At 44.2% G+C, this 23,979-nt stretch overlaps 1 protein-coding gene across 2 annotated transcripts; it reads right to left on the bottom strand.

The window, feature by feature from the left end:
• Positions 1–11,363: 11,363 nt before the first annotated feature.
• Positions 11,364–22,156, bottom strand: LOC104639935 (ovoinhibitor). 2 transcript variants are annotated; one of them, XM_010308139.2, is made up of 16 exons: positions 22,010–22,155; positions 21,202–21,221; positions 20,212–20,348; positions 19,966–20,026; positions 19,310–19,443; positions 18,794–18,854; positions 17,651–17,787; positions 17,156–17,216; positions 16,222–16,358; positions 15,751–15,811; positions 14,438–14,571; positions 14,300–14,360; positions 12,916–13,052; positions 12,527–12,587; positions 12,047–12,162; positions 11,364–11,551 (listed from the first exon to the last, which is right to left on the bottom strand). In XM_010308139.2, the coding sequence occupies exons 1-16, from the start codon at positions 22,062–22,064 to the stop codon at positions 11,506–11,508; spliced, it is 1,419 nt and encodes a 472-aa protein (XP_010306441.2). In that variant the 5' UTR covers positions 22,065–22,155; the 3' UTR covers positions 11,364–11,505. The 2 variants fall into 2 exon arrangements, with proteins under 2 accessions (XP_010306441.2, XP_075622474.1); XM_075766359.1 differs by lacking the exons at positions 12,916–13,052; positions 14,300–14,360 and having other exon boundaries at positions 22,010–22,156.
• Between the last annotated feature and the right edge of the window lie 1,823 nt (positions 22,157–23,979).

Genomic DNA, 23,979 nt, shown 5'->3' with positions numbered 1-23,979 from the left:
ACACAATCAGCAGAATCTGTCACCAGTACAATGAGGCTGGTAATATTTATTGAGGTCTTGACTTTCAGGTAATGGTCTGCATCTGCTAGGCAATTGATTTTGGCTGGACATCTGGTTAACAGCTTGAGACTAGTATCACATGTTCCGAGTGGTCAAAACCAAACAAACAGTCTCTTAGACAAAAGAAACCTCTTTAGGATTCTAGCAGAAACACAAGGAGCACAAAATATTGAGGGGACTAAAGAGCAGGTCCTTCATCCGTCTTTGCAGAGCAACATCTCCCACCAGGGAGCAGCTTAGGCAGAGCATGCAGTACCACCCTGGCTGCAGGTCAGGCTAAAAAGCTCTGCTTTCCCTTCTGGTTTTGGGAGAGGGTTTTTCCACATTCCCAGATATTCACCACTAGATATGAACATGGGTGAGATGTGGCTTTACCATCAGCAGAATTGGTTAAACATTGTCAGGTGAGTCTGGCAGGACTGTGTCTAACCTGCAAAGCTAAAGGTGTTTAGCACTGGTTCGATAAAAGAAAGGGCTTCTTGACGGTCTCACTGCCAAGTGAAGCCAAGAAGACTTGAAAGCAGGTTAAATTCTGTCAAATGCCACTAAAAATGTCACTTGAACCTTTTCAGCAGGGAGCACTTATTTACAGACCTAGTCAGAGTTAAACACACTGACCAATTCAAAGTGTTCCACCAAGCCATTTTAAGAACAAAAGACACTGAAGGTTTGGGAACCTATTTACATAGCACCAGCTACACTTCAAAGTACATTAGGTCCTTTCCCCCTACAGATAGTTTAGAAAATTATACTTAAAACATAGAGCCTGTCCCAATTTTCCCGGCTGTCTCGCACCTCCAGCCTTTGTACCACCTCCAAGTTGCTCCTTCCTACAAGGAGGTCTGGACCTCTGTTGTTTAAGCAGGTGTAATTTTGCTGGAGTGGGTTCTGCCTCTACCCTAAATTTCTCACCGTGTTCCCTTCCACAGGTCCAAAATGGAAAGCATACCTCGGCTTTTTTGGTCAGGGGAGCTAAACGTTGTGCTTAGCATAGACTTCAGGAGCTGCAGAGTAGGAGATGCTTTACAGGTGCTCCCTTGGACGAACCAGGCACCTCCCATTAATCAAATGAAATTCAGCTGAAATCATTGAAAGTTACCCCAAGCAATTGTGTTGGTGTCTGATACATCACAGTGGTCTAAAGAGTATACTTTGAGCCATAAATTGCACTATAGTGCATGGAATCACCTATCCCGGGTACTGACGTGTCATGAAGGCTGCAGCATGGCTGTGTAGATATATAGGTTACATTTTTACCTAAAAGAGATGGGTTTCTTCACAGGAAAAAGTATTATAATAATTATGCTGCTGGGTTTGTTTCTATAAATTGCAGGGAGCATGCATTAATATTTTAGATAGATTTGGCACATCTTCATGATGTATTACTCTAATGTGCCTTGTGGATGGTATCTCTGGAAACCACAGACTTTTGTCCAGGAGCACGCTGAGGCTGCTGTCACATGTCACGCTTGTTGCCTGTATCAGTTCATATGTACAGTCTCTGCGCGGTTGGAGGGAGGCACATCTTTCTCGGTCAGATATGACCTTTGCCACTGCCTTCTCCAGCCAGGCAGCGAGACCTCTGCGAATCATCCTCACCAGCCTTTCTGGCCCCAAACTGGCAGCTTTCGACAGGTTGCCTCCTGCCTGGTGCCTGTGTGCTGCTGCTGCTCCAGGCTACTCCCTGCCCTGGACGGTGCTGTCCCCCAGGCAGGACCCACCTCTCTCCTGATGGGTGGAGAGCGCCTTCCTGCCAAAGGCTGGCATGTGTTGCCTATGTACACCAAAGAAAAATTTTCCACTGCAACTGCCGGGTTCAGCACTGGGTCTGGCACTTACTGGCCAAGCAACCCAGATTTCCTCTGACCACCACAACCCCCGTCTGATGTTCAGCAGATCTATTCCTTCACTCTCTCGCCTACAGAGGCTCTAGGGAGACTCAAGGATGTGATGGTTAAGTGCTGACTGGGGAACACCAGCCACAAAAGTGACATCCAGAAGTCACCAGGTTTCAGGCTCCTGCACAGCCTCCAGCCAGCCAACATCTGCAACCTCTCCACCTGGGGTTACAGCTCCAGATTACCCTGCCTCTGATAACTGCATGGAAAAATCCCACAGCTGGTTAAGCTCATGCTGTAGGACAGGTTGCTCAGTTCTTAGCTACTCCTGGAAGAACAGTTAGAAAGAGGATTTGGTTGCAATCCTGCCACTGATCTCGTGCTGTAATCCACTTTACTGTCTTCTAATCCTCAAAGTCAGATGCAGCATCTGGCTAATGACCATTTGGGTAAAGGAAAATCCTCATGTGTGCAGAAGCCAGCATGAGGGCAGAGATCTGCAAATAAGCATAGGCAGTGCCACATCTTGGGGTATCACATGTTATAGTCCTGAGCACCAGACGGTCCACAGGCTGACACCAGGGCAGGATTTGGCCATTATACAACATCCTCTCTCGCTTACACAAGGAATTTCTTGTTTTACATTTTCTATTACATATTTTGCCAGTATTGATTCCATATTCTCTGGAAGAATCAAAACTGACACTAGGAAATTTTCTTAGAGGATATGCAACTTCTCAGTGTAAGTAATACACTGATAAATGAATGACAAATTATTTAATACACTTTTCCAAACATTCCTGGGTTTTGTCACATTATTTAATTAATAAATAACTGTTGTAAAAGTGGGAAATAACAATAATTAGTTGTAGCTGTTTCATGAAATTGCCTCTAATCACTTCAAAATGCCTGCTAAATACAATTCAGACTGCAGTTTCCATCTTTGTCTTTCTCTTGGCCGCAGCGTGGCCAATAACTATTTGTACTGAGCCACACGCCTGTAAAAACCAATACAGAACAAATGGAAGATCTGCCTCCCACCTAGTGCCCAAAGGGACCGTTTGAACTAAGCAATAAAGCAAACGGTCACTGATATGATTAAAACATATCGATATGAAAATGTATCCATGTGTTTATGAACTTATTAAATAGAACTTGATTCAGGTAACACCGGTGAATGTTTTCCTGAACTAATAAGACCACGTGAAGAACTTTGTACCCTGCAGGTGAAGGCTAACATGGTTTCACATTACTTATGCGATGAATTAAATGTACTTGGCCCCACTGCAAGGACAGATGTTGACACATGGGAACAAGTCCAGCAGAGACCACCAGGCTGGAGCACAGGGCATTGGGGGGAAGCTGAAGGAGATGGGCTTGTTCAGCCTGGAGAAGGGATGGCTACGGGGGTTGACATCACTATCTGTAGCTCCCTGATGGGGTTATAGAGAAGACAGAGCCAGAGACTTCTCAGAGCTGCACAGCAAAAGGATTAAATTCTGACTGAATACGAGGAATTATTCTTCACCCCGAGAGTGATCAAGCAGTGGCACAGGAACCAGAGAGGCCATACATGTCCTTCCTCCCTGATATTGAAAACCCAGCTGAACAAGGAGGGCCTTGAGCACCCTGAGCTGACTCTGACCTTATTTTGAGCAGGGGTTGGGCTAGAGACTTCTAGAGAGCTCTTCCAAGTTGAATTATTTTATGTATATGGTACTTACATAATGCTCCCTCCTATGGAGAGTTTTTATTAATGAAACTTCTCCAGGAGGAGAGCAGCCTCAGAGTTTTCCTACAACCTTTGCTAGAGGACCACAGGGTGGCCCAAAGAGAGGTTCAAAGCTCCCAGTACATAGAACAAAAAAAGTGGATTGTAATTATTGTTAAAAAAACACGCTAAACTATTCAAATTTGAGAATATTATTAACTCTCAATGATTTCAAAGTGTCTCCACTTCAGCAACAGCCCAGGTGCCCTGCCATCACAACACTTCCCCAGAAGAGCATCAGCATTCAAACCTACAGCAAAGTTACCCACACCACAGAAAATCAGCTGCCAAAATAGCAGCCCCTCCACTGGATCAGATGCAGGTCTCAGCAGCATCAGCTGTAAGAACATACCTTCACTTCTCACCATCACCAGCCCGTGCTGTGCTCCAGTTCTGGGTGATGAGGACATCACATCAGGGCTCCATTGCACAGGGCAAGAGTTACTCACATGAAAGCAGGAAAACACTAGAAAGAGCAGCAGAAAAAGGAGGTGCTAAACAGCAGAATATTTGGCTCAACAACAGCCCAGGCCATTCTTCTTTGAAGTGAACATGCTGCAGGGAAGGTGGTTTGGAGGTAATGCAAGAGATGTTATCCTTCAGCTGGTCAGAGGAAGAGGAAATAATTGGTTTAATCAGTTTTCCTGACACTTCAGTGATCTCAGCTGTGCATAACTGAGTGCTGGGTTCATCTTTGCCACAGCCCAAGCAGGAACAATGAGGAGATGGCTGTAGGGGAGTATTAGCTGACCTGGGATTGACACTGCTCATGGCTGCCTGGCAGGAGAAAGTCAATCTGGCAACTTCTTTGCAAAGGCTAGGAAAGTCTCATTCAGAGGCTGGAGTCAGGAGAAAAATCTTCCAAAGGTAGGAAAAAATAATATTCAATAGATTCTTATCTGCAAGGAGATGTTATTTATAGCTCAATGCACAGTTAAAATGGAATGAATAAGCACGTTCTGCCATGAAAGCAAATTGCTTTGTGGTTATATAAACCAGGGGAATAGTTGAACACATCTCCAAAGGACAGCAGATGAGGCATTTTCAAGGTACCAGTCATCTAGCAGCACGCATGTCACCAGAATAGCACACGGCAGGGGGATTGTGGCTGTGTCCCTTGGATTTCAGACAGCTACGCAAGCCACCAAAGAGTGTCATTGCCAAGAAAGTCTTATAGGCAGAAGTAAGATATTTTAATTGACTAACTAGCAGGGCTGGGAAAAGTAATTCAGTATGGTTGGGATGAGCAATTGCTGCATGCTACTGAGCAGCAAAGAGGAATACAAAGGCCTCAAGGAAGATCACTTGATCCCTGGACAGCTGCATTGGAGATCTTGTTTACAGAGGGATCAGCATCCCAGATGCAACTACAGTGCGAAGGCTATGGCAAGGCTGGCTGGGGAGACAGGTCACAGCCTCCCAGGAAGCACAGGGATCATCTCTTCACAGTCAGCTGCCAAGTCTCATTAATTTATCATAGGAACATGCCTTCAATGCTTGCTCCCCTCAGTTCTGTTTTGTAAGATTGACAGACATGTCTATAGACTACAAAGTGTTCTTGACAAGAGGGTAATTAACCTTCAATGTTTACATCTCCCTCTTCTTGGTAACACACCAAGTTTGTGCATTTTGGGGAGGACTGGCTGTAAATGAGTGATAGTTTCCTTTTATGCTCTTGATCAGAGGTCAGGAGGACTTGAATAATGATTTTTCTGAGCTCTATCTGGAGTAGTATGTAAATGAGGAAGAATTTCCTTGAATAAATGGCCAAAGCCTTTGACTTGGGGCTTGTGAACCAGCCCCAGGCCTGTGAAAGAGATCCCCATCTGGGACCTGCTTCATGCAAGCTCAGGAAAGGGTGAGCTGAGGCTCTGCCCAACATGAGGGAGCTAGAGGTGCAGAAGTTTATACATGTAATGACACGTATGAGAGAGAAATTATTCTAAAGTGCTTTTTAAGTTAGATAAGCATTTCAGGAGTGTGTCCCCCTGCACAAACCCCACACGGGAGGAAGCAATGAGGAGCAGCCGTTCATGGAGTTGCCAGTCCATCACTGCCATGGTAACCTGGAGGCATCGCTCTGCCTATTAACTGCCCCAAGAAACCTCAATGTGTCACATCCCCAGGCAAAGGTTTCCATGTGGAGCCACAGGACGAGGCAATGCAGAACAGGAGCAAGTAGAGCATCCAACAAAAACACAGTCCCAGATCTCACCTCATCAGCCAACAAACTAGCAAAAATTCATGAGAGAAACAATGTTTGGAAAAGAAAAATGAAGGTGGTTCCTTTCATTTATGGGTAGAAAACCAGGAACCTCTGGGATTTGGGAAGAAAGATGGTTTGCTTTTTAAGAAAGATCTTGTAAATAAAGCAGAAACAAGGGATTTTCTTTCTGAGGGATAGGGTGCAATAGGCTGAGAATGAAAATCCACTGCTGTCCCTGGTGGGAAAGAAAGGGAGAATAAGGTGAGAGACAGGATGCACCATGGTGCTATAACTTGGACACTTGGCTGGAATAGGAGGAACTGGATAGAAACAGTTTCTATAGCTGAGTTTCTATTAGCATCATAACCACCAAACACTTCTTCTTTTGTTATTAGCATCAAAAGAAATGGCAACAATTAAATTTATTCTGCAGAGTTGAGCTTTAACAAGCCCACTGGCTGATTCTTTGCTGCTGGACATGGGTGAAGCACTTTTGGTGCTAACAGAAAGGAGCATGCTGCTGAATTAAAGGATTTTACTATTTCACAGACATTGAGGTAGACAGCAGGACTTCTACCATCTCTAAACTATTGCACTAGCAAAATAATACAGTTAATTTGCTTAGTATATTAGTACATGTATGACAACTGCTATGTTGGCCATGATCATGTGGCCTCTACCTACCCTGGCTTGGGCACTGTGCCCCATTTGCAACCTGACAAAAATTCTTGTCTCAGGAGAGCTGAATGCACTGATACCTGCAAAGGTTTTGTGTGTCATCTTTCCTGGTCTTGAAACAGGTTATGCTGCACTTTCCTGATGCTGTCAGTGAAGGCTGTTTGTGAATGCTTGCATAGTAAAGAAATACTTCTGCTACTTGTGTCATATTTTGCATTTTTGCCATCCTTCTCTTCATACATTTGAATGCAGCCTGTGGTGAATAGTAATATTAGAAAGCTAGCGTTAAATCACTGCCAAATAAAATGTCAACAGAAGGTATATGCATCACTTATGTCCAATCGTACGCTGCCTGCTCAGCATCCGGCTGACATTATTTGGGATGCTGCCAGAGAGAGCAATGGGAGTTCAGGTTGCTTCTTGGTTTGCCTTCCTCCTTAGTCACTGGGATGACTGCTGTTCCGAGTCCCTGGGTGTCCCATGTTCTCTGAAGAAGGGAAAGTCTGCCATTACAGACTCAGTATGACCATATTCCCAAAGGGGGATGGGTGCTGGGAATGTAAATAAAACTCCCAAATGATGCAAATGAAGGAGAGTTCATCTGAATTAACCACCACCAAGGAAGTGGTTTTGCTGTTTCTGACTATTATAATCTTATCAGTCAATGAACCTATGTCATCTGAATACGTGCATCATTTGAATTTCCACTCTGGCTATTTTCTTCAGCTATTTTCTTTTCTCTGCTAAATCTTCACGATTTCCCCCCAAGCCCAAACAGCAAGTGAAGAGGGAGAAAAGGAGAATAAATTGGAAAAGCACAGGGAGAGGCCAGGGGCTAGGGGACTGTCACTCGGAAAACACGTTCTTTCCCTCGGACTGACACATTATAGGCACAGATCCCACATTCATCGGTGCAAGTGAAACCATCTGTGCCACAGATTTGCTCCGGTGCTTGGCCAGGGGGCCCTGACAGGCCATCCTCAGCGATGCCCCTGGGGCATGTGCTACAGCTAAGCTTTAAAGGGAACAGAGAAAAAGAGTTTAAAGCAATAAATTTCCAAACATTCCTCATTCTTCAGGGGGCTTGAATGAAATTAAGGTTTTACTTCTATGAATGAAAAATAGGCAGGAAGCGATACACTATGTGAATGCTCTTTGTTTGCAAATTCTCCGTATGTTTAAACTTATGGGGCTGCACCTCAGCTGGTGAAAATCTGGAAAACCCTCCTAGGCTGAGTGGATGTCTGCCAGCTGGAGACAGGCTCCCTTCCGCTACCGCTTTCTGCTTTTTTCGTATCTACTCGTTGATCAGCAGAGAGCACGCAACCGAGCCCAGAGCATGGCAAAGAATCAAATAAAATTGTATTAAACATTAAATTACGACAAGAGAATGAACATTTCTGAGTGTGAACATATTGATGGATGAAAGGGGTGGATACGAGGATTATATTTCTTTAAATATAGAGGTCTGGGGAAATTTTTTCAGTTCCCAAATTATTTTCTTTGCTAACAGCCAGTTAAATAGACCTATGTGACTGATACAATGAGTTTGTATAATTATTTCTGGATTTCTTTTTTCTTGAGGAACATATAGTTATAAAAGCAGTAAAAAAAAAAATCATTTAAATATTCTCCTGAAAAGAGAACAGTTTTAAAAGTCAGTGAGATGAGCCTTGTCACTCTCAAGCACCCCTCAAGAGAGTGACAGAATATCTAGGCCCATCCACATGCCTCTCTAGGAAATGCAGCATATGAAAAAAACAGCTAAAACAAGGCAAATTATCAGCAGACGTAATTTTGAAAGGTATAGATTGTTTGGTAAAGTGTTTAAATGAAGTTTAGGTACAGATGCTATCAAGGAAAAGTTATGGGGTTGGTTTTTTTTTCCAAGTCACAGATGGGTGACTGCTGATAAATGGTGAAAAAAAATTCTTTTGGCTCAATATGAAAAGACTAAATATTGTTTTCTGAATTCCACTTATCAATCAAGAATTAAATGATTCACCTCATTCTTCCTCCTCTTTGTGTTGTAAGAAAAATGACTGTAGACTCAGAAAACATTGATAAGGCTATAAAGATAAGTTAGACAAACAAGGAAGGAGAGAGGACATTTATATTTTTAAAATATTGCCTCTGTGGTATGTACCGGTGCATTTACAAGTCATGAATCCTGAGGCTGGCCCATCATCGGTGTGAAATACATCAAAGTTCATCAGCCCTTGGCGTGGGTCAGGAGCTCAGCCCCTGCTCTCCAGAGCCGGAGGGCTGCAGCAGTGGCTGCAAGGCAGCGTGTGGAGCCAGACCAGCTGCTTTCCAGCAGTAAATTTTAGATGTCTGATGCTACAGTCATAGCAGGCAATGGAAAGTCAGTTTTTTTCTTCACTGCATCCTTGAGTGAGGGCCTAAGGCTGCACCTACAACTATTTCTTTTCACGGCAAGAGCGCAAAAATAAGAGTCCGCTGAAGCAGGTCTAAATCCATGCTTGCATCTGATCATTTCGGTGCCTCCTTCCAACTTGAAAAGCAGGCTTTCCTAGCATGACAGTTGAATGGTTTTTGAGAGTAACCTGACCATTTTGAAGCTGCTCAGGCTTTTGTCCAAGACGAGTAAGGAAGTCAGCCTCAGGGCTCTGCAGCATTGTACACCTGAGAAGCAATGGAGCAGTGGGCTGAGCAGCACCAAAACAGCTGTCACCCTCACACTGGAGACAGTTATTGAACATATTTGCAGTCTGGCAAGCACTGAGCTCATGAGATGATCTCTTGGTGTTCCCCAGCACAGTAATCTCCATCTCTTCAGCCATTCCTCTATCTATGGCCAAGCTGGCACCCAGCTCAGTCAACCATACCTTAAAAATCAACTTTCAAGTCTCTTTGTGACACTCTAAACCTGGTATTGTTCTACCACTCTCCCAAGCCACAATAATTCAATGCTTCCTCTTGAATGTGCTCGTCTGCCTGACCATTGCTTCCTCATCAACACAAAGCAGAAAGAAATCATGTAATTAACACACAGTAAGTAATCCTGGCACAACTGAAAAACAACTCTGAGGCACAGAAAACAGCTCTGCCCCTGAGAAGGCGGCTGCCCTACTTTTAGAGTTATATTGCTTCATAAACCACCCCCTGAGCCTGAGGGGGATGTTTAAACTCCAGTGTCAGGCTTTACCCCTTTTCTGGCCCAGTTTTAGTGATTTATTCCATTATCTACTTTTACATGAAACCTACTGGTGACTACTGCATGGAAACCTCTGTCTAATGACCGCTTCGGCTTCTTCCCTGGATTGCTCTGTTTTAATCTTAACTTTGTGCCTCCTTGAGTTCATGTTTGCCTTTGGTGTCATAGTACAATGAGCTGCACAGAGCAGGCTTTGGCACAGCTGTGCCCAGCTAATGCCATTCGGTTGGATCTTGACAGCTTAACTGCATACGCTTGCAAAAGCCAGCGGTCAGAGCTAAGTCCAAGTGAACATCTGCCAAAGTCCACAAAAAAATATTATTCAGGTCTTATCCCTGAGGACAAACAAGTAACACTTAAACAAGACTAAAGCAGCATGTTCTGCAAAAACACCTTAACAGAAAATGGCATAAAAGGTTATATAAACCAAAGGAATGTTTACATTAGGACACAGACCCAAGAAAAGTACAATAAGCCATTGTTAGTTACAAATCGTCTTGAAAAGCACATGCCAGCCCCGGACACTAATGGCATGGAGGTATTACGGCCTCATTCCCTGGTACAATACCCACAGTATCTCCAAGTCAGGAACATTTGCCTTCAGCCTATTCTTCTATACCCGACAAGTCAAAGTGTGACTTTCCAAACTGATCCAAATAATTGTGTTATTCTCTGGTCAACTACAATGGGACATTGAATCAGAGGGGCACTAGCTGTAGTCCATAAGAAATCCTTTAACCCTGAAATATTGGACTTGCAATAGCTTTGGTGACCTGGTGTGGAGCTTGTGGTAGTGGCTGAACCTCTGTTGCCAATAGATGAAGGGCAGCCCTAGGTCTCCCCCCTTCCTCCCTGCCATCCATACGGACCCAAAGTGACAGTAATTGTATCATCAGGTCCTGAGCTCTTCAACCTCAAAAAAAGTAGGCAAAACATGACTATCAGGCAGAACTGCTTTCCTACGACTTGTTACATATTCGGTCAAAACTGGTCACAAATGAATCTCTGCATCCTTTTCCTTCCCAAATGGCTTTAGGAGACAGACAGCTGCAGTGATGTACCAGGGCTGTCCCCCCACCCCAGGGATGATTTCTGTCCACCAGTCCTGGAGATATTCTGTTGCATTAAGAAATCAAGATATTTTGTCAGTGGACGCTTCTGCTGTCTGTGACCCTGAAGGGACCTCAACATCCCTCCCCGCCCCCCCCGCCCCGTACATTATATCCTATAACAGCACTCAACTCTGAGGACAAATTCAGTGGAGATAGGCTTGGATCACCTTTTCCTGACAGCAGCTGCTGCCTCTTCCATGGACCATGCCCTGGACATGAATGTCTGCTTGCACTGACTGTAAAGATGGAGTCCATGATCAGGTCATACAGAGATATTAATGGTTAGATGAGACTAATACTGACAAGGAGACTCTGAGGAGTAAGGAAGTGCCTAGGAGCTCCAAGGGGAGGCCAGGCCCTCATCAGAGCAGGGATGGCACTGACACACGGCAGGAAAAGATGTACCCACATTGTCTGGTAGAGCAGAACCATCAACAGAAAAATACATATGCACCACTAGAAGTACCGTGTCAGGGAGGAGAAGGCAAAAGGGATGAGACGTGGCATTAAGACAGAGAAATGTTGCCAAGTGAATTTATTGAACAAGTGTTTCAGGAGCTAAGGAAACAAGACAAACTGAAGGAAAGTTGCTGGGGAAGATCAGCCCATGGGAAGTCACATGCGAGGGAGTTTGTCTTCCTAGGCTGGACTCCAGCGCAGACTTAACATTCAGTCATACTCATGAGGTTGAGAGTCCTATTGCTTTCCCTGGTGAGAAAAGGAGAGAGAAGGATTAGACACATAGCATATCCAGTGCTGAAGCCCTGTTCCTCACTTCGCTGGCCCAAATGTTGACATAGTGTTGACTGGAGATAAACAACAGTCTCGAAAGCCCAAATACTCCCTTTCATTATTATCTTTAAAGGAATGATAAAAGGTTTCACACATTTGATAGAATCCAGTTGGTTTGGTGAAGTACTTTCCACAAGCCCTGATGAGCTTGTGAGACAGATTACATGCTGGTGAAAATGAGTAAAATATCTTTGAAGTTAACAAACAGGATCAAACGTACAGATCACAGAAATGGGCCCTCTGCATTTTCCCTTAAAATGCAAAAAAAGCCATCTCCTTGCACAAGTCATGCTGCACCAGAAGTGTCCAGTACGTGCTCATAAGTTGTTAGTCAAAAACACATTATGAAAACAGCCCTGGATTCGTAGTAGGTACAGAAATTGAAAGGAAGAGTTTTACTCTTGTACGTACAGGTAGGCATTGCAGAAAACACATCTGTTGCTGTATGTTGTGCCATCAGAGCCACAGTGGGGCAAATATTCCATGGTGCAGATAGGAGAGACTTCTTGGAAGCCCTTGCAATGCTCCTGCACACAGAAGATAGACATGAGTGAATCTGCCCAAGAGCAAACCGTGGCCCCCCAGCATAAGGAATAACAACTCACTGAGAAATGAAACTGTCTGCAACATCATAATAACCAACTCAAAGTTTCCTCCTGGTGGCAGATATGATCTTGTACTATTTCTGCTCACTGCCACGTCTTTTCCTGCACTGTACCAGAGCAATGGGATGGATGTTGGCTGTTTCACGACCAGTGTGAAATTCCCAAGGGATCTCCCTAGATCTGCACACCACCGCTCCCCCAATTTGTAACCCAGAGCAGAGGACAGTCCCCCATGAGCGTAGCAGACACTGGACCTCACTCTTTGTTCCCATCCTTTCCCACTCACTTTGGTAATATCCTCTTCACAGCGTCCATTCTTTCTTTTGCCAAGATTAGTCCGATGCTCCCTGGAGGAAGGAGAGACCGTTGTTAGCCACAACCTTCCCCGTTACAACCGCAGTGCAAGAACAAACCTCCCTCCCGTGTAGTGCACAGGAGATTTTCAGATAAGCTCGCTTAGCATCGCCTGCACAGCACTAACAAGAACATGCCCTTACGGACCAGGCGTGTGTCTTTTGGAATAACAGTCTTCCCAAGGCAAGCAGGAAAATGGGGGTAGACAGATAGGACCCATCCAACACAGGGTTTCAGAGAGTGCCCTTGCACAGTACTTGGCACTCACAGATCTAACCACCACCACTGTGAATCCCCCCAAGGAGAAGGAAGAGTACTTACAGGTTGTGGGCACACAGCGTACACTCACTGGCGTAAGTGACACCATCAGTACCGCAGATGGGACTGTAGATCATCGTGCAGGCCATCAGCTGCCTGCCGTCCTTCAGCGTGGAAGTTGGGTACTTGCTGCAGTCGAGCTGGGGAACAAAGATGGCAAAAGCTCTGTGCAAGGGTGCCCAGACACAAACCCCCCTGCTCACACCTCTGCCTTTTAGGATCTGCCATAGGACAAATTATGGTTATATATTAACTCATTCTTCATGGAAAACTAGCAATTTCATAGCCTTATGCTGGAGAAGAGTGAATCAAGGCTTGAAGGCAGACATTACTCATTCAGCTTTGTATTTATCATGATGCCTCTATAGCTTGCTGAACCTACCAAGATATTACAAAATGCAGCTCAAAAATAATCTGCAAATCAAAATGGCATGATTTATGCACTTCCTACAAGAGGGACAACTGCAACCAAGGTGTTTTTCATGGCCCATAAGAATGGAGGGGAGATGTGCTGACAGGTCTTTTGTTGCGATGGGATGGCTCCAAGTGTTGAAATCTGCCAACAGGACCGACAGCAGTTGAAGCTGATTTACACCAGTTGCGGAACTGGCCTTGCGTTTTAGCGCTCCCAGTTTCTCCAGTGTGAGCTCTTCCGCCCTGATTTATGTATCTCACCCGGACTGAGCACAGAGTGTACTCGGGGAAACAAAGGAATGACATTTCATAGTTTGTTTGTATAGAAATGAAATATCTGACTCGGGATGTTGACTCTTTCAAACACATGCTAATGAGATGACTTTTTCTTCTATTCCCCGGTGAGCGTAAATAGTTTAGAGCTGGCCAAATATAGTTAATCTCGTATTTTTACAAGATTCATTGTTAGCATACATTAGATTACATTGCATTTACAGAAAAAAACAGAGAGGGGTTTGAATCCCCTGATACATGAGGTATCAGCATTCAAAACAGGTAATTTTCTAATCTCTGCAGAACATCCTTTTGCACAATGCAAGCATCCAGAAGGCACCGGGTACCTTGGGTCCTCTGCACCCCCTTCCCCTATTGCCAAAACAGACTGCTAAGTTCCTGTGGCAGCTATGATAGACTGCTGTGGGAAAGGGATTTCTTCTTGCAAAGCCTTAAATCAGTTATGCTTCCTGTGTCATAACTAATTCCTCACCTGTCTTCTCCTCTTTCTTCTCCTGACTGCGTGCAGGAAGCACACAATGTTCCTGCTGCTGGGAGGGTGATATTCACCCACAGAAGGAAGGACAGCACAGGCTGTGACCCCCAGGTGGAGGCTACACCACCAAAACCAACCAGTGTTTATTCAAGTTATAAGAGCTTGAACTGGCACTGATTGCATTTTTCTTTAGAATTCACTTACTTGGGGAACTTCCTCTATGCACCTCCCATCGTGCTTCTTGGCAACACTGGTTCCAAATTCACTGGAAGAGAAAGCAGAGTTAAAAACACTCGACAAGTAACTCCGTTGTGCTTTGAGGGGTCGACCTCCAGGGCTTACATGTTATGGGCACACAGTGCGCAGTCATTGCTGTAGGTGACGCCGTCTGTCCCACAGATCTCCCGCAGAATGAAGGGGCAGGCTGCGATGGCTTCACCGGTTTTGGTATTGCTCAGGTATGTGCTGCAGTCAACCTGGGGAGATAAAATAACAATGCTGGTCAGCTGCTGGGAGACGGAAGAGTGCCTCTTCTGCAGTCTGCCCACTCTGATCCGCCAGATTTTAAAGGCTTCTGCCAGAGGAAAATCAGAGGGGTTTTAAGTTTAGTCTTCATTATAAATGAATTAAGTAATTGTAATTGGGTTTGGTATTGTCTGCTAACAGAGGGAAGAAAGGAACAGCTGGCTAAAAAGCTGATTTTCCTAGACTAGTACATATGCAAGTTTTACAACAAGTATTTAACCCAAGGAATCTGATTTAAAGTGTTTGCCATGAAGTCCAGCTTGACATAGTTAACTAAATCTGAGATTTTGTTTCAGCTTTTTCAAAACAGCAGCAAGAACTGTTTCACCATTTTCTGTTGCAAAAATATTTACATTATATAAAATCTAACAGTTTAAATATTCGAGGATAAACAAACATACACCTATTGGAAGTCAGTCTATACTAGCTAAACACACTGACGCTTCACTGTCATTTTGCATAGTTTCCTCAATGCAATGTCTCTTATTACCCATATTTTCCACATGGTCCAAGAAGAAATTAAAGCAAAGACAGCATTTTAACAGTGTATCTTTACTATAGAAAATACATTGCAGTCCCTCAGGATGCATGAAGTTATTTTCAGTGCTTTAGAGCTGCTCTGCATAAGCAGAATAAATGTGTTGTGATATTATCAGCACATATTTTTACTGTGCAGGATAATAAAGCTATTTTTGTATATCTGGGAGCAGATTTTTCCTGGCTGACCAGAGCATGAGGATTTTTTTTAACCTGCCTGTCTAGAGCAATGGAAATCCTAGCACTGAATGAATACACAGACATCTAACACAGCCTTCTGTCTTCCTTCTCCTACTGTACTAAAATGGGCTGCATGGTTCTTGGGCTGCCTCTGATGATTTCTGTTCAGAGATCTGCAGTACTGGGACATTTTGTTCCCAAAGTCCTGGCCTGTTCCCATTCTCTCTTGCCCTCACGTACAGCACATTGGCAGCAGCCGCTGTGAGCAACTGTGGAGAACCACAGCACCAGCACGTGCATCACCCTTCCATGCACCCAGGAGTACGGCTGGTGTACTGAGCCCGGCCAGGCTCTTCCTGGGGGCTGGAGAGAGAGTAGGAGATGGCGCTTGGTTTATGGCTAGTTACACTTACGGGATTGCTTTGCTCCTTGCATCTCCCCTCGTGGCTTTTCTTCACGTGCGTCCCAAGTTCGCTGTAAGGGAGAGACTGGCGTTAGTGTGCTCACCAGCTGAGCCCTGCGACACCCAGGTCCCACAGAAAACAAACCAGAGTCATAGCCAATATATATGATAAAGGAGGCATCTGATTGCCTAATGAACCAGCTTCTCCTGGTCATTAGCAAGTGTAATCCTAAGCAGTAACAGACCTATCAGCAGTCCCAGCCACCCTCATAACGTGCTCAGATTGAGAGTTGGCTCTCCCACAGCTTCCCCAAGGAGCCAAAACAGAGCATCAGGAAACAAAAACAAGGTGACAGGGGCTTCAGGAGTTTGAAAGAGAAACAGAAAGGGACATGTAGATATGTTGGTATCAAAAGAAAAGCCATCTGGAGAACTAACCATGTCTGGTCACTCCAAAGAGAGTCCTATGTACAGTACTTACAGGTTATGGGCACAGATGCCACATTCGTTGTCATAAGTAAATCCATCTGTGCCACAAACTGGGAGCAGAATCCTTGGGCAGCGTATCTGGGCTTTACTACCCTTAATCATTCTTGATGGGTATTGACTGCAATCAATCTACAAAAAGCAGGAGTGTCAAACGTGGAGAAATCCTTGTTCTCTGAGAAAAACCCCAACTTAACCTCCTGTCATGTCTTTTATGCTGGGATGCTGAGATAACACTAGTGCTACGTTTCAGTTCTCTCAAAACCAGACTGAGTCAGTTCTGCATGAATCCTCTCATGCACAGAGGGAACTGCACAGCACTGCATAGTTGGCAAGATGCCAAATCACTAGGGTAAGTAGCTCGGTCAACCAAACACAAGATATGCCAGAAAAGCCAAAAAAGAGAAAAACATAATCCACTTTTCATTCTGCAGTACAGACATAAACAAAACACCAATATAGTGTAGGAATTTGGACTTTGCTGACAATGCATTTGAAGAGCATCCTCAAAGGAAGATCTAAGCCCCACCTGACCGACTTCCACATTTATGTGCTGGCATGTCCTGGACACCATCTCTGGGACTTCTTGGCTGATACACTCAGATCAAAAATTCTGTTGTGATCCATATACCAGAATATACCCTGACTCCAAAGGTTGGTGTTGGTATGAATTTGTAATGTAAATCCTATGCCTAGCACCCATGCAACCCATCTGCCAGGGCTGTGCAGGCAAGGAGGGCCCAGAGGACAGCTGCCTCTGGACAGATGGGATTTGTAGTCATCCTCAACACAAGGGGCTGACAAGACTTAATAGATACATGGAGAAAGCCAGGCTTCAGGCTAGCTCACTTTCAGAGTAGACGTAGCCTCAGGGAACCCTTCAGTTGATACAATTAAGAGGAGAAACGAGCCTTATATTGAATACTTACTTCGGAAGTCTCCTGTCTGCATTTTCCATTATGCTTTTTGCTAACATGGGTCCTGTGTTCTCTAGAAGAGGGAAGCAATAAAGTTGAGAAACTAAATGCTTGACCTCTTGGTCACAGTCACATGCAAAACGAAGCAAACCATGGCTTCAGACTCCATAAGAGTGTATCAGAATAGCTACGTTACTTTACTCCTTATCAGGCTCATCACATCTTCTCATAACATGCAATTTAAAGCAAGATTGTGAATTATTCCTTCCTCTGCTCAGTCACTGCCCAGCCTACAGACTAATCCAAGGAGTTGCTACCTGACTCTTCAAAGTTTCTCTTCATGAGCACAAAGAAGGTATCCAAAGGACACTCAAAGTAAATCCGAAACCAATCCAGTTTCTAAGAGACTTGAAGAAATAGGCATAAGCAGAAATGCAGAAGGATGGTCCTCAGGACTGCAAAGCATTGCTGGCTACTTCAAAGGAGTGCTTTACGTATGGCACTTACCCATTGTGGGCACAGATCCCACATTCGTTATCATATGTAACGCCATCTGTGCCACAAACAGGACTCAGGATCCTTGGGCAGGATACTAATACGTTGCCATCTTTAGTGGTTGCTGTTGGGTACTTGCTGCAGTCAATCTGTAAAAATAAGGAGAATTACCTCTGGTGGAGCCTTTGCTATGCAAGAAAATTGGATGCAAAACCTTTTCATTCTGTATCCCAGTCCGCATTGTTTCTGCAACAGGACAAAGCTGTGATACACTGAAGCTAAATGTTCAATCAGAAATGAGATTTCTGAATATTGTCCTAGTTCTCTAGGAGTCAAGAAAAAGGACTATCTTGGAGAAGGGATCCTTGAGGCAGAACATGTACAAAATTTTGGGCCCATTCTCATTAAAAAAAACCCCAAACCAGTGTTGAATTTAGTGAGAAACATTTTTCACCAGCTGGAAATCTGACTAATGCTATTTTGGTTTGTGTTGGTTTTCTCCCCTCTTCTCCAGCTCTTATTACTTCAGATTCCCTGTAGTTAAGTGCAGGGTTTGAAACTATCAGTTGGAGAGTGGACTTTCTACATCCCAGAATTTTGGTGCTGAAATAGAGAAGCTTCTCTTCCTGAAGCACCAGACTGTTGGCCTCATGCAAATATACAATAAACTATACTCTATAAATATGTATGCTTAGCACTTGTATGAGTCTCACTATGTCTGTGAAAGCAACCAGCATGGGAGTTTTGAATCCTTGTTGCAAAAGGCGGAAACACTTGCGATCTCCAGAGAGAAAACTGCCAACCTGCACAGCATGTTGGCAAGTGAAATCTTGGGCCTCCCCTTCCCGCAGGCACAAAAGCCAGCTTAGTACATAGGGAAGGGAGTTCTGCAGCACTGACTCACTGCAGCTTCTCATTTCATATCCATCTCCTCTCTCCTTCATTAGTTTGGTGTGGTATGCATGGGGTGACCCTCTCTTTGGAGCGGGGACGCTGCAAAATCCACCCTCAGTGCGCAGAAAAGCAAAGCGTGGACTAGGACCTTCGTAAGCCTTGTCATATGGTCCTCTTGCAGTTTCCTAGGGAAATCTGTGGGGTTCTCAGAATTCTATTAACAGTCCTAAGAGATGGATTTTTGACTTCTAGTGCACTTACAGTGCCAATCTCCTGCTTGCATTCTCCATCATATATTTTGCTAATGTTGGCATGATGCTCTCTGAAAGAAAGAAATGCTTTGGTTAGAAAGCCTTGAGAAGAACTTTTCCCATTACACTCTAGGCACTGGGACAAGAAAGCAAGGTGCCACCCGTCTTGTGGGACACTGCTACTGCCTGACTTGTCTGAACGTGTCCCGCAGATGGTAACGGCAAACGCACAGCGTTTCCATATTACATGGTAATTGTTGGGAGTAATTAGAAGTTACAAGTAACACTTTGATCTGTTCGTGGCTGTGCTCTGGGTTGTCCTCTGGTTCTTTTGTGATTCCCCTCGTGAGCACAGACAGACAATGGGGAAGAAAACTCAGGCTGGCTGGAGAATTACAAGCAGCCAGCTCCAAAGAGACCTACAGAGACACCTGCCTTAAGAAAGACTAGTGTTTTTACAGAAGTGCTTCTGAGAGCCTTAACTACCACTAATTATCTAGAAGGATGTTCTATGCACAAGACTTACGCATTATAGGCGCAGATCCCACATTCGTTGTCGTAAGTGAAGCTATCTGAGCCACAGACTGGTTTCAGTATCCTTGGGCATGCTACCATGACATGACCATCTGCCACAGTTCTTTGGTACCTACTGCAATCAATCTGTAAAAATAGTAGGAATAGAGAAAAAAAAAAAGCCACATATTTTATATAAAGATATAACGCTCCTACATAGTCTGCTTACGCTCCCTCAGTCTTCGGGGACAAATCCATCATCAAACTAATTCCACTATCAAAAGTGGAAGCCTGAGTCAGTTCTGTGGGAATTCTCTCCTGCTGAAAAAAAACAGCATAGCAAGAAGGATTTTGTGAGGTCCTTCATAAGATCCTGCTGGAGCTATCCAGGTGGTGAGATCCAACCTTCAGCCAGCACAACGTTTTCATTTTATCCCCAATTATCTGATGATAACCAAAGCTGAGAGGCTGGAAGTCTGAATTAGAAAAGCAGAGACATGGTACCAGATAGCCCATAAACCTATCAGCCCTCTCAGCTTTGGTTATCATCAGATTTTAATTCCCTTTGGGCTGTGCAGACCAGCTGTGCACGTTCTGTTTTCCTCTTGTGTGGTGTTTGAACTGTCCCCTTTTACAGCCAGACGAAGTCTTCCATGGACTTTGACTTACTATAATAGATTTTGGCATGCATTCTCCATCGTGTGCCTTCTCCACACTGGCCCTGTGTTCCCTAGAAGAAAGCAGATCTGTTGTCAGCGATCGTGAGAGCAGCATCAGCCTTGAGGCTGGCGGTGTCAGCACCCAGCTGCTAACTCCCATGCTCCTCTGCCCAGTCCATCTTTGGGGGATGAAGCTGCCACCCTTACCCTGAGCCCCTTGCCCTGCATCTTCTGCTAGGTTTCCAACAATACTCACCTGTTGTGTAGACAGATCCCACACTCATTGCTGTACGTGGTGCCATCGGTGCCACAGACCGGCTTCAAGTTCCTTGGGCAAGCTACCCAGACCGTCCCATCCTTGCCGATGCCGCTGGAATATTGGCTGCAATCAACCTGCAAAAGCAGCACAGAATCAGCCCCAACGTTGGCTCCCTCACGGAAAGAGCCCCCCATGCAGCCTCCCACCACCACAGCCGCAGCGCCTGCAGCTCCTGCCGGGAGGTAAATTAAAGGTATTATTTTGAATCTGTTCAGGCAGTCAGGAGGAGTGAATCTTCTCTACAGAAGTTTCTGATTATGCTTTCCTGCCGGGGTCCGGGGGAGGCATGGCACGGAGGAAGGATTGCTGTGGGTGAGATGGTGCCTAATGAAGGCAGCTGGTAATTGGGAGCCTGGCTGTACAGCAGAGCCCCTCAGCTCCAAATCTGATCCTTTCAAATCGTGCTGCAGTCTCTGGTGAGTTACAGGAGTCTCGTAACTGTGTGGGAAGAACCTGCAGACAAATCCATCGCACAGACCCTGCTGTTTTCCTCTCTGTGATATAGATATGGAAAACCTATGCACGAAACGCAGTTCTGCGGGTCTTACTGTATAGAAAAAAAATTATCAGGACCACAGTCTTTGATGCTTTCGAGCATATAATCTTAAGACAGTATTCCTCATGAGGAGGTAACCTACTGCATTTGGCTTAGAGTAACTGAATTATGTCTAAGAGTTAATATAATGGGATTGTATAATTACTTCTCACTTTCTTCATTTTATTTGATGAACTGAAAATATAGTAAAAAATGGGGGATCTTTTACTTCTTATGAAATTGGCAATATCATTCAATCATGCACGAGCAAATATTATTTGAACACCCAAGCTTTCATTAGATTTAATCCACTTGCTCATCAGGTAATTACATACTGTTTCAACTTTACCAGAAACCTGGAATAGAACAGAATAAATAGATCCGTAGCTCACCTCAATTCCAAAGGCAATACCTGAAAGAAAAAAATGGAGACAGAAAAAAAGAAATAATTATTGACATACAGAGAAGATATGTGTAAATCTTTTCACGAAACAGTTAAATTCAGTGATTGTTGTTGAGTAGTTTATTGGGTTTAGGAAAATATGGAGTTTTATATTATGCCAGTACACGGTCATAGGATGTATTAAAAGTTACTAAATAAAGTTTCATTGCAGTTTTGAGGGGAGAGCACATATCTTAATCCATCCCTAAGATGTTACAGGGAAGCAATACAGGTACTTTCAATTCAGTACTCTCGGATTTTTAACCTCTTCTAAGAGACTTTATATTTGACTTTCAAAAGTTTGGACATGTGTGTTTAAGATGACGTCAACCACTGGCATTGTCCATCTCCTAACACATCCTTCTGAGTTACCAGGAACAGCATGGTAAACTTACGGAGCAATCCTAGAAGTTAAAGTTTGCATTTATATTGCTCATGTGGATAATAATGCCATTTCTCACAGTTTTACTTTGCCCTTACACACAGTACTCCCATGTGCAAGCTCCTGCCCCACACTAGGACTGCTCCTTCAGCAATTCGCTCCTACAAACCAAGATGATGAATACAGTTACCTGTATGAGGTTTGCTGAAACCTCAGTCTTGAAGTCTAATTTTTTTGCTACGCTCTCTCAGGAAGAATATTTCTTCATGGAATAAGGCACTCCTCCATGTTACAAGACCCAAATACTTTTACTGAAATGAAAATTCATCTCTGATTCAGCTAGAATGGCCTCTGCAATATTCCAGGAAATACTCACCTAAGCAGCAGCAAAGGGCTAGAGCAGCCTTCACGAAAACCCCCATTATCTTCATGGCAAACAGAGGTACCGCTCCAGTGCAGCCTGCTAGCTCTCTGTGTGGGAGAGGAAGATTGCAGGTACGAGCGGGAATATATAGCACACCACGATGTCAAGTGGTCCCACCTTATTAGGTAATGCTTCAAGTCTGTCATCAACATTCAAAGCCAAAAATATATTTACCCAGCTATAGATTTCTAGCTAATGATTGACACAAGCGTGTATGCCAAGAAGGGGCCTTTTGTGTGGCTTGAGGGGAGCGGGAAGCGTGCCAGGACCCCTCTCCTCCCCATGGATCTGCCCCAGCCCCAGGCTGCCCCTTGCATGGCTGCGGCACGTTGCAGGCTCACATCTACCCTGCAACTGGCTAAATGCAATTAGATCTTTCTCCTCCTCTACAGTTTTCAACTGAGCTGACAGCTGATAGCCAAAACCCTCGTTATTTAACCTCAGAGTATGATTTTGTACTCTTCACTGCTATATTTCATCCCAGTTTGAGCCCAGGCAATTTCAGCCCAGAAGGTCACCCTGTGCTCTGCAGGAGAAATCCTGCTCTTCTCCTGTTTTAAAAAACTCAGCAGTGCTCTGCTCCACCTGCCAACTTTTTCTGTACTACAGCAAGGAACAAAAATATTAAATTTGGTCCTAAAAAAAACCCCTGTATTTTTGGCTGTTCGCTGATAACTCCCATGGTACCCTCTGCTCATCTGCTACCACCTCCCCCATGGCCGGTTCCTGACCCACCTCACCAAGCCTAAGTGACACCATCCCACAGGGCAGCAGGCCAAAGGGTTTTGATGTCTGCGTAGACTAGATGTACTGTATTTCCTTTATCTAGGAAGTCAGCCAACTTTGCAAAGATTGATATTAGCCCACACATGGTTTCCTTCCTGAAAATTCACTGTGTACATTATCTCTTTGCACTTTATATCTTTAGTTTTCTTCAAATCTCTCCCGAAGGTTTGCCCACTACTAAGGTAACAGAACTTGGATAGGTGCTGAACACTTATTTTGTCCTTTATTTAAGGAGATTTTTGGCAATTCTTTGAATTGGTCTCAGTCCCAGTCTTCTCAGTTGGGATCCTAATTTCTCCACATTTCTCACCAACTTTTAATCTTTCAAATTCTGTACTTAGTAATCAAAATCCTTACTTGTAGATCTATTTTTGACATAATTTAAACAGAGCAAGCTCGTGTTGAATCATCCCAGTTTTATTTTCCAAGAGAAGGACATCTCCAACATCTTTCTCACTTGAAAGGCAAATCCACAATAACACAATTTTGGGGATTACCTAATGGAAAATTCTATTTGCTTTCATATCCAGGAGCTCTGCTAATATTAGCTGTTTGCAGTGTGCATCTACAAAGATAAAGTCTCGCCAAATGCCAACATTTCAAGCTAAGTTAATCTCTAGTGACATTAGAGAGATCTCTATTCATATATGTTGTTTTCATTCCTTGCCCCTGATATTCAGCCCCGATGTCTCCTGCCCTGTCCCTTATCTCCGTTCCACCAAGTGTCAAGGACTCTACACCTTTGGGCCAATGCAGGTCTGAGCTACAGGGACCTCTGCTCATCCTGATATCCTTCTCTCAGGGCTTATTCCAGCCAAGACTATCATCAATTAATGCTTCCTGGCAGAGGAAAACGTATCTTGACAACTTAATTGCCGGACTCTGTAAAAGCTGTCACGGTCAAACGAATTCCTGCCAATGTCCACAGAGATGACACCTGAACCTTATCAGAAAGGAGATATTATTTGCAAAGCAAATCTACAGTTAAAATAGATTGACTCAGCATGTTCTGTCAAGATCAAAGCAATTCTTTTTCAACTAAGTTATTAAATTTGGGGAATAGTTTGCAATAGAAGACAGATTAAAGGGACAGAACAGCAAATGCCTGTCAAGGATCTAGAGAAGGAACTAGGATC

The sequence above is a fragment of the Balearica regulorum genome, chromosome 14 (genome assembly GCF_011004875.1).
Source record: "Balearica regulorum gibbericeps isolate bBalReg1 chromosome 14, bBalReg1.pri, whole genome shotgun sequence".
Classification (NCBI taxonomy): Eukaryota; Metazoa; Chordata; class Aves; order Gruiformes; family Gruidae; genus Balearica; species Balearica regulorum.
The sequence above is the reverse complement of the archived record's forward strand: the minus strand, read 5'-3'. Positions and strand labels throughout refer to the sequence as shown.

Bases quoted from the DNA above. Each gene is read 5' to 3' on its own strand.
- LOC104639935 (XM_010308139.2), bottom strand. From the start codon at position 22,064: ATGAAGATAATGGGGGTTTTCGTGAAGGCTGCTCTAGCCCTTTGCTGC. The intron at 19,444-19,965 runs GTAAGTCAAAGT...CTATTTTTACAG, and splicing joins GCATGCCAAAATCTATTATA to ATTGATTGCAGTAGGTACCA. The intron at 17,217-17,650 runs GTAAGTGCCATA...TCCCTCTTCTAG, and splicing joins GGGATCTGTGCCCACAATGG to AGAACACAGGACCCATGTTA.